The sequence below is a fragment of the Python bivittatus genome, unplaced genomic scaffold, assembly GCF_059951505.1.
Source record: "Python bivittatus isolate LINGU-HERP-01145 unplaced genomic scaffold, Pbiv_v1 ctg000070_np1212, whole genome shotgun sequence".
NCBI lineage: Eukaryota > Metazoa > Chordata > Lepidosauria > Squamata > Pythonidae > Python > Python bivittatus.
This window is the reverse complement of record NW_028277034.1, coordinates 55,558,737-55,575,428: the sequence shown is the minus strand read 5'-3', so window position 1 is coordinate 55,575,428 and position 16,692 is coordinate 55,558,737. Positions and strand designations below refer to the sequence as shown.

Genomic DNA, 16,692 nt, shown 5'->3' with positions numbered 1-16,692 from the left:
AGATTCCAACTTTTAATGGATGGCTCTGAAGATCTTTAGTGGAGGCAGAAAAGGACAGTAAAGAACACTCAGCCACCCATCCTTTTACAGTCTTGCTTTAAAGACCTTAACGCTTCGGGGCCATACAAAGAACCTCTTTCTCTCGTTAGCCGTCCCCATATGCTAAAACAGGACTGTAAAAAATCAGGCATCGTCTGCTAGCACCTTTCCCAATTCACACATTTTATTACAATGTGTGAATTGGGAAAGATGCTACTAGACTCCTGATTTTTTTTACCACCCTAGACTAACACAGTTCTCCTCTTACAACATATATGAATGGCAGACTTCCAACAATCATGAGATAGCACCAAGAAGACACAGAACCTCCAGTTTCTTATAGCTCAGATATGGTAGCCCTCTGCTAAAACCCAGTCTCAGGGGCCTTTCTCTAGTTCAAGCCTGTTCTATTAGTAAAGTTGACATGCAGATCAAGGATCAAGGCCATCTCGGCAGTTTTGATAGATCCCTAGAACTGCTTTCCAGCTGATCTGTCCCTTTCTGTCAGGCTGTGCTGCTTTTAATTAGTCCTATAGGTGGGCTGAACACTTTGGGAAGTAATTTTCTGTTTTGTTCACCTGTAATCTCTACATTGCTTCTCACTTCCATTTGTTCCCTTCAGAGGATATAGTCTGAAAAAATAAGTTTAAACTGGGACAAGGGGCTCTGAAATTCCAAAAGTGGTGTTTCCATTTCCCAAAGGGCAGGGAAGGGTGTTTCAGCAAAGTTCCATGTCCTCGATCTCCTGAAAATTTTCCCTGGAGGGAATAAGAGGATGGAAACATGTAGGACTGGCAAGGATAATGGTTGGACCTATCATCCTTTCTTATTTTTAATTGTAAGCCATCCAGAGTCATTTGGAGTTGGGCAGACCCTACATTCATTAAAATAGAAACAAATTTGGTTTGGTGGCGTTGCATGTCAAAACAACAGTGGAGTATTTGGAAACCGACTCAAAAGTAAGCGATACAGGCTACAGAGGAAATGAGTAAATAAGGGAAGGTACAGCTTCCCAAGATTTGAGCTGGGAGACATGTCTTATAAAAACCAGGATATTTCAGAGGATTCCTATCCTACTTAATTGCCATTAATTCTCCTTTCCTTTAATTGATGCTAATCTCTCACTGTATGTATGGTTTCTCAGAATGCCACCAATACTTCTATTAAGGTAAACAGTGTCTTACCCCTTTTGGATAAGAATTGCTAGGATTTTTGCTCTGCCACTGTTTCCAAAGCTAAATCTCCCTCCCCCAGCTGAGCCCTTCCAGCTGTAGTCCAACACATCTGGAACGCTTCTAGCACTGTTTATGTGATCACATGAAGTTGCATTTTTTTTCCTGTGTTCTGTTACGAGGTGCACATACCTTCTCCCATCTGCTCTAACAGTTTCTCCAAAATATTAGCCAGTCCTGCTTCCTAAGATCACTCAGGGATCACTCAATCCATGGTCTCCCCTTTGCAATATAAAGACCTCTTTTTATTTATGCGCTCCTTAACCATCTTCTTGTTAAAGAAAATAATTGCCATAGCAGCCCAAATGAAGGCTATTCTCAGGTTGAGGCCAAACCAGGCACAGTTAAGCAGAACTTTGCAGATTATTATTTAATGCTCTTTTAACATGTTTGCCCTGCTCTTATGTCAAGGCAGACAAATCCAGACAAATGACGTTTTCTTTTTTCTGTGACTACAGAGTCCTTCCTGCTCCCTTCTGCAGCTCCCTTTTGTTTCCTCTTCAGCTGTTTCTGTCCTTGAAAAGCAGAACTAGACTGCTTTATTTAAATGTTCAAAAATGTAAATTCATCTTTGTGATTCACCTAATTTTCAAAAAGTGATTGGTAACTAAGAGCGAATATTTTCCTTTAAAAAGTTAGTGTTTTTTTTCCTTCAGGTTTGATGGGAAATTTAGAGCTGGTTCTGTCTTTCCCCCCATGGTCCAAATCTGTGTGTGGTTTAACCGCCCTTTGGAGAAAATGCGGTTTGCAGCAAAATGTAAAGGTAAATTAGCATTTCTGAAGTAACATGGAGTCTAACATTATGAGGGCATTTTCTCTCTGAAATGGCTAACAAGAATATGTTGTGGCTGAAACTGATATCAGCTGTTCCTGCAGCCTTGGTAAACTTGAGATACCAGATATATCCTTGCTATAATTTTTCTGTTAAAAAAAACCCATAATGTAATTATTTTCATATTTCTGTATCTGATCCTAGAATGCTCCTTTAAAAAAGAAAATGGGTTTCCTGCAGCAAATTCTTCCCTCTAATGTTAAAGATCATCCTTGTCACGGTCTCTATCAGTGCAGTATTTTTTAGTTTGTACAGAAATACTTGGGGGAAAAACTTGCATGGAAATCAGCTTTTGGGTTCCTCTAATCATTATGTTGCCTTTTCAAACAGCTTTGAAGTCCACAAACAAGTCAAGTCCGTTCTCTGGAAACATATACCACATTTTTGGCAAAGTCAAGTTTTCAGGTAAATGTTTAGCCCCCACCTCACCTCCTATCCTGGATTCTTTTTTTCCTTGATCTTTTCAGTTGTCATCTGATGATACATATTTTAATGCTTGTATTTATGCTCAGTGAATTACAGAGTCTCTGAATATTTGCCTCAGTCGTGGAGCTGAAGGAAGTAATTGGAGCAGGTGAAACAGATCTTTAGGGAGGCTGTGATGCTCTCAGGGCAGACTTTGGGGAACAGCCCCCAGACCTGCTTAGTAGAATGAGAGGGAACACCCCGCTCAGCACAACTGCCAGAACTGCTCTAGAAGTGAACAAAACAATATTTTCTTTATTTCTGTATTGTCTGGCCAAGAACCTGCACCTACGACAGGAGACAGATTGGAGACGAAAAGTTTTTTTTTTTCCATTTTAGGATTTAGGTGAAGTGGTTAGCCATTATCCTTTGCCCCAAGCATCAGGTTTAACATGACAACATTTTTGACTGATTAATGCATTCAATCAATAATCTCTGTCTTGAAACTAATTTGGAACTGCAGGTGTCATGGGTGAAATAGCCAGCCTGGGTTTTGGTCTTCCCGAGATGCATTTCATTTATTCATTCCCTTGTGCAGTATGCCATTCCATACCTCATTCAGTAATCAGGTGAAAAAGATACAGATTTGTGCTAACAACCACCATCGCAATATTAACTAACCCAACAGAAAGAGAAGCATAGCAGTGGAACATCTAATCCACAAACATTCCACTGCAGGAGATCACCCAGACGGGATCACAGCTCACCTGGGTGCTGTTCTGGTGCCATTTTGGTTGGTCTTCATTAATTAGCTCTGGATTTTGAGATAATACCCTCCTCCCCCTATACCAGGCAGGAGAGGCTTAACACTGTTAAGCGGAGAGTTTAACAGCATCATCCCATGGAGGCAGATGGTTCATCCTGCCTGATGCCAGCTACTCCAGGTGGTGGAACAGTTTCCAGGGTGCCAAGCAGAAAAAGTCCTTTGACCTCAGGGATGACTTGTTAATGGAAAGGTAAATAGTGAACTTAGGACTTTCCTGCTTGGAAATCAGATCCATTAGACTCAGAAGGCAGCAATTTTGTGGACCAAAGTCTTCCATGGTTGCAGTAAGTCTTGTTTGCTTTGACTTCGTCTTTTTTAAAATATTTTTTATTAAAAGATTTTACATAGATTATAAGAAATACATGCAAAGAAAAAAAAAGAAAAAATAGTAAAGTAAGTGTGAAAAAGAAAAGAGAGAAAAGAAGATAAAGAAGAAGAAAATAAAAAGACAGGAAGCATTATTTACCCACACACGCACACAGAAATGGCTTCCAATGTCCCTCTCGGCAGTTATACATACAATTCTAATCAAACCACTCTCTCCAATTTCATCCTAATTCCCTTCTTTCTATAACCTATTCTTTCTAATCATCAAAACCATAAGTCACAGAATCATTTTCTTTCTCACACAAAAAGTCCATAAGGGGTTTCCGGTCATTGATGAATGTCAGTAATGATCTTTCTCTAATCAAAGAAGTCAGTTTGTCCGTCTCAGCAAATTCTGTCAATTTCACCAACCATTTCTCCCTGGTGGGTATTGCATTGAGCTCATCTGTGAAGACTTCATGGCTACATCCGTGGAATTTTCTTGGTCACAGTATGGAGGGTTGTGCCCATTTTCTTCTTCCAAGAAGTTTTCTCAACTTCCCAGGGCTAACCCACAACAAGGGTGTCCTGTTGGTCTCCGATCCACATACCAGCCAGGGCCAACCCTGCTTAGCTTCTGAATCCAAACAGAGTTGGGCAGGTGCTGCAGCTGGTGGCCGATGGTTGTAGTAGACGGTTTAAAGACAGAAAAACATTTTTCCAGTCTTCTCAATTAAATTTGATGCCTTTATTTTGGTTCCTTTTATTGGACAGCTCTGCATATAAATGCAAAGGCAGCATTTTCTGGTTATATGACCGAGGTGGTTAAACTAGTACAAAATAGCAAAAGGCACCAGGTAGCCCAGTGTTTCTCAAACTTGGCAACTTTAAGACATGTGGACTTCAACTCCCAGAATTCACCAGCCAGCATGGCTGGCTGGGGAATTCTGGGAGTTGAAGTCCACATGTCTTAAAGTTGCCAAGTTTGAGAAGCCCTGAGCTAGACCAACATGTGATGCAATTATAGAATTCTGTGAGAATGGCAGAATTGATAAATGGAAGCAGAAGGACTTTATGATTAAATGGCCACCCGTTCTGCAGGTCCACCTCTCTGGTTGGGATCCTGTGTTTGCCACGAATGGGCGTCCAGTCACTGTGCCGCTTGGGCAGAAGAGGGCATGCCTTTTCTCCCCGAAATGCTCCAGAGCACAAGAGGAGAAGCCACAAGAATTATCCGCAGAACCTTCCTGCTTCCCGCTTGTGCCAAACTCCCCCACTATCCCCCCCCACCCCCCGTAATTCCATTCCACTGAATTAGGGTCTTTTCTGCGAGCCGGAAGAGCAGTTCGCTACCCCGCGCAAGATTGAAATCCAAGCCTGCACATCTCCCTTGCTCCGATACAGCATGCTACTGCTTTGATTGCAACTTCTGTAAAAAGAAAAAAAGTCTCTTGGTTTGGATGACTTCTTTATTTTATGCTCTCATTGGGTAGATATTTCCCCCCCCCCCCGATTATTATTTAATCGGAGAGGACTTTGCCTCCTGGTTAGACTGTGTTGCTCCTTGCTTTTCTGTACAAATTACAGTGAAATCATATTAGCTCCCCATTTGTTCTGGCTCGTATTTATTTTGGCTAGTATTAAGACAAGCGCGTCAGCGTGTTTTACGTGGACCAGCGGGAGCTTTATGGCTACTGGGACTGGGATCTTATCTAAGAGCATCTCAGCCCCCCCTCATTCAACGAAAGACGCCAGCTGTTAATATCCCTTCCCTTTCCATTTCTTTGATGCAGATTCCGATCGCATGGTTGAAGTCTGCCACCACACATCTTCCAACACCTTAAGCCTGGTACCTCTCCAGGAGGGGCCCACCCCTTCCCCTCCTGACTCTAGAACCGACAGCCGGGACCACCCCGGATCTCAGGAGTGTTTCCTGGTGTTTGTCGGCTGCTCCCTCAAGGAAGATGACATGAAGGACTGGCTGAGGCAGACGGCCAAACAGGTGAGGGTCTCCGCCGGGCTCCTTGGGCCGGAGGGCGCCCACCACTCGCTCATTAGGAGACCAGCTTTGCTACGGGGGTGTTTTAGGTTCGGCCGGAGTGACGGTTGCCTTCCCAAGCTGTATTTTCAGTCCCAAATTTTGGAGTCAGACGTAAACCTGGAGAGATGGTTGGGCTGTTTTACGTAGCCTGGCAGCACTTTTTGATCCCATCGTTGTTTATGCAATGGGTGCTTATTCAGCCCCTCAAAATGACCATATCAAAATGTTGAATAGCTGCGAAATATGTCGTAAAATAACACAATAATTGAAATGCACAAAACAGCAGTAGCCAGAGTAGTTAAAATACCTCTGTACAATATATCCTTTTACAGGAACCATGCTGTAGTGAAAGGCCTTTGCCTGGGCCCCCAAAAAGGTCAGTCCCAGGGTACTTCGTTGAGGTGCAATTCCAGAGTTGGGGAAGGGGCCACCACTGAGAAGTCCTCTTCCTGAGCAACAGGAGAGGGTACCTGGATCACTAGGGCACGGGTAGGAACATATAGGAAGAGATATTCCTCGGATATTGTGGTCCCAAGTCATGAAAAGCTTTATGGGTTAATATACCAACATATGAGTTAATATACCAGCATAATGAGTTGGCATCATGAAGTGGACTGGGGCCAGTGAAATTCATGTAAAATTCATGGTATGTTTATATTTCCTAGTTCAAGTCAGTATTCTTGCTGCAGTAGTTTCCACCAACTGAAGTTTCTAATCTGTCTTCAGGAGCAGATCTGCATATATATCTTGAAGGCATCTAAATGAGGTGTTTTGGCCTGAATGCTAGGTAGAACTGCTGGCTGGAGAATTCTTGCCACACATCTTAAAGTTGCCAAGGTTGAGAAACACTGCATTAGGCTATGAAAGTTCACCTCAGACTGAGGAACATCTTGTCTGATGAAGACTTTTGGAGAATGATATCACTGCTGTCCTTTCAGTTGGTTTCGATACAGATCATACCCAGCTAGGGCTTATGGATTTTATTTGCAAATGTGGCACAAGAGAAATCTGTTGTGTAAGGGTCACTTGCATGCAGCCCTCGTGCCAGAGAACTGCAACAATAGGGCCAAAGTGACTTCAAGGCTTCCTGCTGCAACCAAGCCCTGGTGCCCTTCTGCGTTGTCGTGGGCTTCAAGACATCTGCTAGGGTGAGCTAACCTCAATTCTCCAGTGACTGAGTGTGCTGTGGCAGGCAAGAGTCACAGAGAGTCAGTTCTCACACAGTCACAGAAAAACAACTTGATAGCAGATCTGACCTTTACAAACACAAGGGACAGATGGGAGCCAGGCCTCCCGCAAAAGAGAGGGCCAGGCAACCTGTCACATAGGGCGGTCCAGAGAAGAAAGCAGAAAGGGGTCTGAATACCGATTCTATAAATAGGGCTTGCCCCAGCAGTTGCTGGAATTCTTTCACTGTAGTTTCCCAACTTTTCTCTGATTAAAAACTAATTAGAAGTCCTTGGATTATTGCAAGTTAGTCTGATTGGTTCCAGTCCTACCTGCCCAGCCTGACACACCATAATCAAGAAAAATGTGTGTGTGTGTGTGTGTGTGTGTGTGTGTGTACACACATAAGTAATAAGTATATAAATGCACGTATGAAGAAATGTATTTGTGTGAGTGTGTATGTGTGCATATGTGTGTGTGTGTATATATATGAGAAGTATATAGCATGTGCTTCTTACCTCTTAGTGTTGATAAGTGAAAATATTTTCTGTATTAGATTGTGGTAAGGATTGAAAATGGGCACGGATCTATCGGTAAAGAAGCAAAGTAGAAAGTTCATTCTCTGCATTCGTGTGTGCACGTCCATATATCTACATGCATCCCACACAGTCTTGCCACATAGCAGTCCAATTTGCACATTAAAAAGATTCCCTGGAAGCTTGACATTTAAACCATCTTAAAATTCATAAACCGCCCCAATCCACAACTGTGATTCACATCATTAACGTGTATCAGTTCTGAACGTCGCATGAAAATGGATATCTGGAACCTTCCTCAAATTTAATGCTTAATTTTGGGGTCTTTGATATATGTCAGGTCCTTTAAAAGTGTGTTATGCTGTCAAGTGTAAGCATTAGTCTAGGATGTCATTTATCATTTTTTTTCCTTCTCATGATATGAATTCTTTGACAGAGGAAAGTTATTTGGTTTAAGCCAACAACAATTCTGGGTTATATGCAATGGGCATTAATTCCCTCCCCTAGTAAAATGGGGATAGGAACATTGTCAAGGCAGGTTCACATCCACATGGAGTCATCAACACTCCCCAGGTGACTTCAAGCTACTGTAGTCACAAGCCTAGTTCGGCCAACACACAAAACTGTAATACAATTTGCTTGGTTTTGGCACAGCGGGAGCTTGTAGGCCAACGTTTATTCCAGCATTGTGAGCTCAAGTATGTTCGGGTTCTCAGCCTCGAACTCAGCATTCTTAGTCATGATAAAGAACCATGCCAGTACTTTGGAAATAGGATTTTGTCAGAAGCGGTTCAAGAAAGTTGGGATAAAGATCCCCAGAGAAAATGACTGTTGCTCAGGCCAGCAAGTGAACCAGATGTCCATGGCTTGGTATTATGACCGCTCTTATTAATATTATTCAGAGTAAATGCAGTTTGAAACATAGAGAATCATACTATTCTTAAGTTGAATTTCATGTTTATGCATTCTAAGTATTTTATACTTTTCAGACAACATTCCTTTCCCTCACTGGCCCAAATTCTTCTTCTTTCCATCCACATATAATGGATCACATTATATGTAGATGGAAAAGCACAAACTACTGGACAATCATGTATCAATTCAGTGGATAATAATTTAACTTGACCAAACAAGTGATCACAGGATCGCTTCCTAAATTATATCCTGCATTTGTCTGACCCCATTTCCTATTCTTTTCTTTTGGTTTTAAATAAGAGTAAGCCCCTGAACTGGATTTTTCTTATTCCCTATCTCCCACCGAAACACAGAAACCACAAAGAAAAGCTTTGAAGACTCGGGGCATGCTGACTTCACAGGAGATCAAGAACATTCATGTAAGTGGGGGACCTTTCAGTGAGAAAAGTGGCTTTTTGGCAGGAGCAGCTGAGTGATAGGTAAGCAGAGCTGAGCAATAAGTAGAAAGGAAGGGACATAAGGAAGACAGTCAATTCTTCTTCCCAACTGGAGTCATGACTCCATTGATTGGCTGTGTTTTGCCACTCTAGTTCCTTCCTTCCTTCCTTCTCACTCATTTCATTTAGTCCTCCCTCTGCTAAATTAAAATCCAGAATGCTCTGGGACTTTAGGCAGCTTCCTGAGGCATGTGGGCAGTCAGCAAGGCCTTTCTCAAACAACTCCCTCCCCATTGTTGAGCATTTGCAGTTTGCACATGCTCTTCCTCCATATTGTGTGCTTGGCCTCTTCTGTATTCCCCACTTCTTTATGTTGGTTTAGTTCCCCTAGTCCCTAGGGGCGGAGCTAAAAGATTGTTTTTGTGTGTGTTTCTGGTTCACATGACACAGTTTCTAGTTAGGGGCTTGCTTCATCTATGATCCTGATGTAGGGACTTGGAATAGGACTGTGTTTTATGGATACTACCCTCAGCAATATCTCCATCTCTAAATTCCAGGTAAAACGGCACTTAGATCCACTTCCAGCTGGCTACTTCTACAATGGGACCCAATTTGTGAATTTCTTTGGAGACAAGATGGATTATCATCCATGTATCTTTCTTTATGCACAGTGTGTTTTGCAGCCTAACCTGGCATCCATTCCTTTATACTCTTTGAAGATGAGGCAGTATTATATGTCATGAGTTAGAAAGACTTGGGCATCACTGTACAGTGGGCTATGGTGGCACCGTGTTCCATGATTAGTAGGTCCTTGAATTTCCAGGAATGGAGCTCCTCCTTAGTCAACAGTTGAGATCTGCCTTGGGAAAGACCCTGTGCATGTCATAATCTCTTCTTCTGTCTTGCTTGGACCGAAGCAGACATCTTTGTGGCCTACCTTCCTTGTCTCATTTAAAAACCCTGGTCTTATTTGTGATGCAACCCAAAGAGCTGTAAGCCTTCCAGGAAGTAGGAAGCCTCAAGAAGCTTCAAATGAGGCTTATGATTGGTTATCAAGGGTGGCCTAGGCCTTTTGGATCAGTTGTTATATGAGTGGGGCCCAAAATAGGGAACTTTGAGGTACCAGAAACCAGCCAACGTCTTGAGTGGGAATTCTAGGAGACTCCCAACATAGCTGACATCAAGAGGTTGAAGTCCAGCCTATTCTGTCTTACGGGCAGTTTAAGGGGGAACTATTAGCAGGGGGGATACCTCAGGCAACCTCCTTTGGGTCACACAAAAAGATTAATTAACTTGACTTTGAGGTCCCCGCTAGTCTTGTCTCAGGTTCCTACCAGAAACCATTTTCTCCTTAACAGTTTCACCCCAGTAATGGACCAGTTCATGAATGACTACTTGGAAGAAGCAAACCGTGAGATTGAAAAGTACAACAGAGAACTGGAGGAGCAGGAGTATCACGACCTCTTTGAACAGAAGACCTAACTCAGAAGCCATGTGCGGTATTGAAAAGTCACAGAGACTTTCTTTAAATTCTGAATTATTTGTCACCAAGAAACACTTTTCATCTTTGCTGGCTTTAGCTGGTCTTTTAATATTTAAGTTGCATTCACATTAGGTTGGCATCTGAAAATGTGATACTGTCCAGTAATATTTGTGGGCTGGTATATTTCCAAATCTGTGTTGAGTTCAGTAATCTAGAACACATTGGCATATTATGGAAAAGTGATGTAGGAACCTTTCATTTCAACAGTTCACAGAGCTGTATTTCCTATGTCATCAAGCTGGTCCTTAATGTTGCTTTTCTGATGTCCCCAAAATGCCTTTGCTTATGTTTAGTGATAAACATAATCAGGGTCTGTGATTGTATAGCAGCCCTATGTATTCCTGAAGAAAAAAATGAGGGAAGCACATCTGTTTGTAAAGACTACATGGTGATTTGGGGTACTGTTCCTACAGTGAGAAATGGGGGAATGTAAATGATCTTGACAGCTACCCCAAACCAACGTGTGATGGTTTGAAGATGTTCCTAAAGTGAAAAATAGGGGAACATATCTGTTCTTAAACAGATATGCTACTAACCAACTTGGTAGCTTGGCTGGTGTTCCTAAAGCGAGAAATGGGGGAACACACATGATCTCGACAGCTGCCCCAAACCAACATGTGACGGTTTGAAGATGTTCCTAAACCGAGAAATGGGGGGACATATCTGTTCTAAAGAACTGCTACTAACCAACATGTGATGGTTTGAAGATGTTCCTAAAGTGAGAAATGGGGGGACATATCTGTTCTAAAGAGCTGCTACTAACCAACATGTGATGGTTTGAAGATGTTCCTAAAGCGAGAAATGGGGGAACATACCTGTTCTGAAGAACTGCTGCTAACCAACATGGTGGCTTGGGGTGGTGTTCCTAAAGCGAGAAATGGGGGAACACAAATGATCTCAACAGCTGCCCCAAACCAACATGTGACAGTTTGAAGATGTTCCTAAAGCGAGAAATGGGGGAACATACCTGTTCTGAAGAACTGCTGCTAACCAACATGGTGGCTTGGGGTGATGTTCCTAAAGCGAGAAATGGGGGAACACAGATTATTTCAACAGCTGCCCCAAACCAACATGTGAGGGTTTAAAGATATTTCTAAAATGAGAAATGGGGGAACATACCTGTTCTGAAGGACTGCTACTAACCAGCATGGTGGCTTGGGGTGGTGTTCCTAAAGCGAGAAATGGGGGAACACAAATGATCTCAACAGCTGCCCCAAACCAACATGTGACAGTTTGAAGATGTTCCTAAAGCGAGAAATGGGGGAACATACCTGTTCTGAAGAACTGCTGCTAACCAACATGGTGGCTTGGGGTGATGTTCCTAAAGCGAGAAATGGGGGAACACAGATGATTTCAACAGCTGCCCCAAACCAACATGTGAGGGTTTAAAGATATTTCTAAAATGAGAAATGGGGGAACATACCTGTTCTGAAGGACTGCTACTAACCAGCATGGTGGCTTGGGGTGGTGTTCCTAAAGCGAGAAATGGGGGAACACTAATGATCTCAACAGTTACCCCAAACCAACATGTAAGAGTTTGAGGATAAGTAAGAAATAAATTTCTAAAGTAAGAAATGGATAAGACTTGCATTCGTAAAGAATGCTCGAAATTAGCGTGTTATGGTTTATGAAGTGTTCCTAAAGGAAAAAATGGGGGAACATAAATATTCTTGAGAGCTGCCCCAGATCAGCATTTGGTGGTCTTTCAATTTTTTTCCCTAAAGTATTCTGTGGAGCTGCTCCTAAGCAACTTTGGGCTTTCAGGCTACATTTATAGTGAGATTGGAAGCAAATGTCCTAATTGTGATAACTCCATTCTAAAGAAATTCCAGCTACATATGAAAATGCTGGATATGTTAAAGCAGACCGTAACATGCCAGGACAAATGTTTTTCCCAACGCAAAGGGAACAGGACAAAAGCTGGACCTACTGACCTTGAAACACAATGAAAAAGTTAATTCTTTTTTTTTTTAATCTCCCTGCATAAGCGTTTCAAGGATACCACAAGAGTAAGAACCCTTATTTGAAAAGTCACTAACGCACGAGCACAATTCCGTGTTGGTTTGGTTGTGTGGGTTCCAGATAATTTTTGCTTGAAAAAGAGCCCAAGTTGATCAGGAGCTGCTTAGCTTTTGGATACTTTAGGGTATGGTTTCCTGACCCCTGCACGGGTGGCTCGTTCGTTCATTCGTTCGTTAGTTTTTAAGTAAGTTTCTGTTGCGCTCCATAGGACATCTGAAAGGAATAAAGTGATTTCCTTAAAATGGAAAGCTAGCAGTTCCTGATTAAATATATATTAAGCTTTCTTTCTGTGGCGTGCCTTGACGCCCCTCTTGCAGAAGATAGAGTGTCCTTATCAGAATCGTGAATTTATCTATGCATGGCTGTGACCTAGTTATTCTTCAGATACGCTGATAGTGCCTGGTAGGAGTAATGTAGCTAGGAGTTATTTTGGGAGGAGCAGAGTGAGCGTGGAGGCTAAGTCGGCGTGGCCATAACCGGTGAAAACACCAGGTGTTTTTTGAGATGGGGTGGTTTTAATGTGGCTCTTGCCATTTTTACCAGAAATCTGAGTGCAGCTCTGTGGGGCTCTTAGCACAGAAAGCATTGGCATCCCAGAGTGTTCCTGCAGTTGAGCTCCGTCTCCAAAGTGGGGCATTCAGAAAGGCAAAACAGCCCACACGTGGGACGTGATCCACAAAGACCTTCTTCTCCTGAGCCTCCGGTTGAGAACTAGTGGAGAATTTTTGCCCAGCTGGCTCTACTCGCTCCTCTTTCGCTTAGCATAGTTTGTCTAATGATCCCCAAAGCCATATATCTAGAAATAACCTTGTTGCCACCCAGCGTCCGGAAGCTGAGACAAATGCAGGCTAGCCTCCTTTGTCTCTGCTTCTTCGTTGATAAGGATATAGGTTCTAAGTGCAATTGTTCTGAATGAAATAGGTGGAGAAATGAAAGCCCTGCTGAACTCTGAAACGCAAGAGACAGAAAGGCATGCCGGTCCTGGCCAGGCAGGTCTCCGAGGGCTACGGCCAGCCCAGCCTTTCACCCACGCAGAGTGCGTGGGTGGGAAACCAGCACAGCAGTGTCGCCGTGTGCCTGGCTGCTGCAGAGCGCACTCCCATTAGCAATCCTTGCATGGTGCCTCTCGGAGAAATGCTCTCATCCTGCGGGGCATGGTTTCACATTGCATAGGATTGCTCTTCTGGCTGGGCCCGGTGGCCATCGCCAGTGGTGGGCAGACAATAGCCTCTGCAAATGAACACCCTGGCCAAATGAGGTGTGCTGTACAGCATGCTTCAAAGCAGCCCTGTGTGTCATCACCACAGAGCAGTGTTTCTCAACCTTGGCCACTTTAAGATAGGTGGACTTCAACCCCCAGAATTCCCCAGCCAGCTATGCTGGCTGGGGAATTCTGGGGGTTGAAGTCCACCTATCTTAGAGTGGCCAAGGTTGAGAAACACTGCCATAGAGGCCTAAATGTGCTGGTCTTCCTTGGCTACCACGGAGCAGGGGCAATTTGGGACTGCCCTCGGAAATCAGATGCTCCGTTCCTGCTCCATCCTGAGAGGTCGCGTGGGTTTTTCAGGAGGCCGAGCGGGCGCCCCAAGTTGGCACACAAGCGCCCGGGTCTGCCGGCATCCAGTTGGGGAGCTCTTCAAGGGCCGTTTCTGTTGCGCGTTGCAATTCCGCTCACGGCGCAGCCGAAGCTGGAAGGCCCCCCTCCCTCCCCTCGGCTTGCGCCGCCGGGTCAGCAGTTTAGCCGAAGCTGAAAAGCGGAGGCACGGTAGAGAAGGGTGTATTCTGTACTGCATGCGAAGTGGGAAAAACTTTTTAAAAATATATGACCATGTTCTAGCTTCAAGACCTTTCACCATTTTGGTACTACTTGGACATTCTCTATTTTGGTATGGGCCTTTTTGTTTCATTACCTCAACTTCGTTGATCCGTAACTGTGATTTTTTTTTTCCTAAAGGGGGGGGAGGAATTAAATAGCCAAAATACTGTGCTGAAACTGTGATTAAGAGGATCCTGTTCAAGACATACCAGTGCCTTCCTACGGCGCCATGGATAACGCCGCCCGAATTGGACACGTGGATGACGCCATGGTCCTTAGGTCTGACGCCCTCTTTTGAAGGGAGAAAACCATTTGGTGAAAGGACTCTGAAACTTAGCGAAGAATATTTAGCACACGTGCTTAGGTTCTGTTTTGTGTCTTTTTTTAAAAAAAATAATAAAATATTAAACTCTTTGAGGACTGACCGAAAGAAAAAAAAAAATGGAGAAATACTTGATCCTGTCGGTTACTTGAAGACGATTGCTGTTTTCATTTAGGAATTGCTTCAACGGACCGATGGCATTTTTATTAAGGGGGAACTCGTTTATTTTATTTTATTTTTTTAGTGGGGGAACGGCACGGCTGATAAATACTGAATTTGGGGGAAAAGAAGATCAGCCTGCCGTAAAAATAAGAATAATAATAATAATAAAAAAAAACACTGAAAAGCAGCCCCTCGGAGCTGCAAACACTCCCCATCCGAAGTGCTATTACGGGGTCGCTCGGGCTGTGGCTGCAAGGTGAAAACAGCCGGGGACCCAGCTGTTCGGACCCTTCCTCCCTTCTGCAGAAAGGCAGGAGTTGAGTCCTCAAGGAGTTTCGATGCTTGCTGACTTCCCATTAGCCGTTTGTGTGATTTCCTATCGACATGAGGATGAGTGTGGTCAGAAGTCGCTGAAGTTATACGGGGAGGGAGGGCGGGTGGGCGGGCGGGCAGATTGCAAACCTGCGGGGAGCACGCTTGGGGCCCCACCTTTGCTGCTGAAATAAAAGCGGGGAGCCCCCAGGAAGGGTGGCCCGGGCATCCTCCTCTCCCGCTCGCGCCAGCGCAGGGGCAGAGCAGAAGCCGAGTCGGGCGAGGAGGCCCCCGCGAGACGGCCCCGTGTCCGGCGGCCGCCTCGCTTGCGCCGGGTGACCGGCTGCGGGTCTCCAGACCCCCTTCCCGTTTCCTGCGCAAGCAGCGTTTATTTGCAGCAGCCTCGGCTCGGCAGCCTCAAGCGTCCCCTGAGCCGTCTTCTGAAATTTTATTTTTTCCTGAATTTTGCACAGCTGATAAGCTCTAGAATCCCTCGGGGTGTTCTCAAAAGGGGAGACGGGGGAGGAAAATACGTAAACTGTGAGTTGTTAGAACAGCATTGCTAAATCTACTTTTAGACGATTAAAAATGTACCTCAGAAAACTAGTAAGAAATGGTCTTTGTACGCTGTTGTGACAGACTCACCTAACCGTTGTTTTTAACCTGGTGCCAAAATGGAAAATTTCATACTAGTTTTCACCGCGTTTGCAACCTTCAGTAAAATGTGTTATTTTTACAAACTCTACTGTAACTTCAGTTAAACTGAAACGTGTGATTGAAGCTTTTTGCTTGTCCGTATTTATTACACTACTTGATTCAGTAAATATATAAAAGTACCTTTACCTTTATTTTTGTATTATTTTACACGTTTATACTTGCTGTTTGTGATTATTATTTTTTACACTTGTAACTTGGATGCGATTCTAAAACCCAATAAATTATATTCATCCGTTCACCCGTGTTTCTGTGCCCGTCTGTGCTGAGCGTAAATTGGCTCACTGGCTTGAGTCAGCTTTCCCACCCGCACATTTCTCTCGCGCTTTGCCTCCTTTCGGTCAGCATGATGTGGATTTCGCAAGATTTGAATTCTTGCCTCTGAATGTTTATGTGTCCTAAGTGCATTTATGCACCATCCGAGGCTCAGGGCTTTGCGAGCAGTGTTTGCGATGGAAGTCAAGGCCAGAGTGGCTTGTGGGTGACTTTCAGCCAGTAGTTGACTGGATTGATGGAAAACGGGGGTTTCTGAACCACCATGCCTGGGTCCACAAACCACAATAAGCTATAGCATGTGTTGGATTTGTTTTGGGGTTAGTGTGTGTGGTAAACCGAACACCAAAAGGGCCAGAGATGTTTAGAAGAATACGCCTGCTGGCTTAAGGAGTGCTACGTACAGCTGCGTTTCTCAACCGTGGGAACTTTAAGAGGTGTGGACTTCAACTCCCAGAATTCCCCAGCCAGCCATGCTGGCTGGGGAATTCTGGGAGTTGAAGTCCACACCTCTTAAAGTTCCCACGGTTGAGAAACACTCCATTCAAGATTCTCTTGCCTTACCCTGTTAGCAATAAAGACCTCTGCAGAAATTCAACCGGTTCTTGCTTCTTGAGTTTGCCAGGCAGGCAGGCATGAATAACGGCAATCGAACAGCAACTATGGCTCTGTTTAATTGTTAGATTATGCAAATTGAGGCATAATCCACCCTTCGCCTACACACTGATGGGGTCTGAGCCGCCCATAAGGGTCAGCCCTACGAGGTAGGACAGATCAGGGACTGACCCCACA

The 16,692-nt window shown here is 44.0% G+C and overlaps 1 protein-coding gene across 1 annotated transcript in view; it reads left to right on the top strand.

Moving 5' to 3' along the window:
- The window catches only part of DNAAF9 (dynein axonemal assembly factor 9), an 85,755-nt gene extending 69,889 nt beyond the window's left edge, over positions 1-15,866 (top strand). Inside the window, exons 32-37 of the mRNA XM_088133213.1 lie at positions 1,928-2,034; positions 2,434-2,508; positions 5,434-5,642; positions 8,653-8,718; positions 9,294-9,387; positions 10,106-15,866. Of these exons, the coding sequence (XP_087989339.1) occupies positions 1,928-2,034; positions 2,434-2,508; positions 5,434-5,642; positions 8,653-8,718; positions 9,294-9,387; positions 10,106-10,218 (664 nt within the window). The 3' untranslated portion in view covers positions 10,219-15,866. The remainder of the gene's footprint in view (positions 1-1,927; positions 2,035-2,433; positions 2,509-5,433; positions 5,643-8,652; positions 8,719-9,293; positions 9,388-10,105) is intronic.
- Positions 15,867-16,692: the final 826 nt, after the last annotated feature.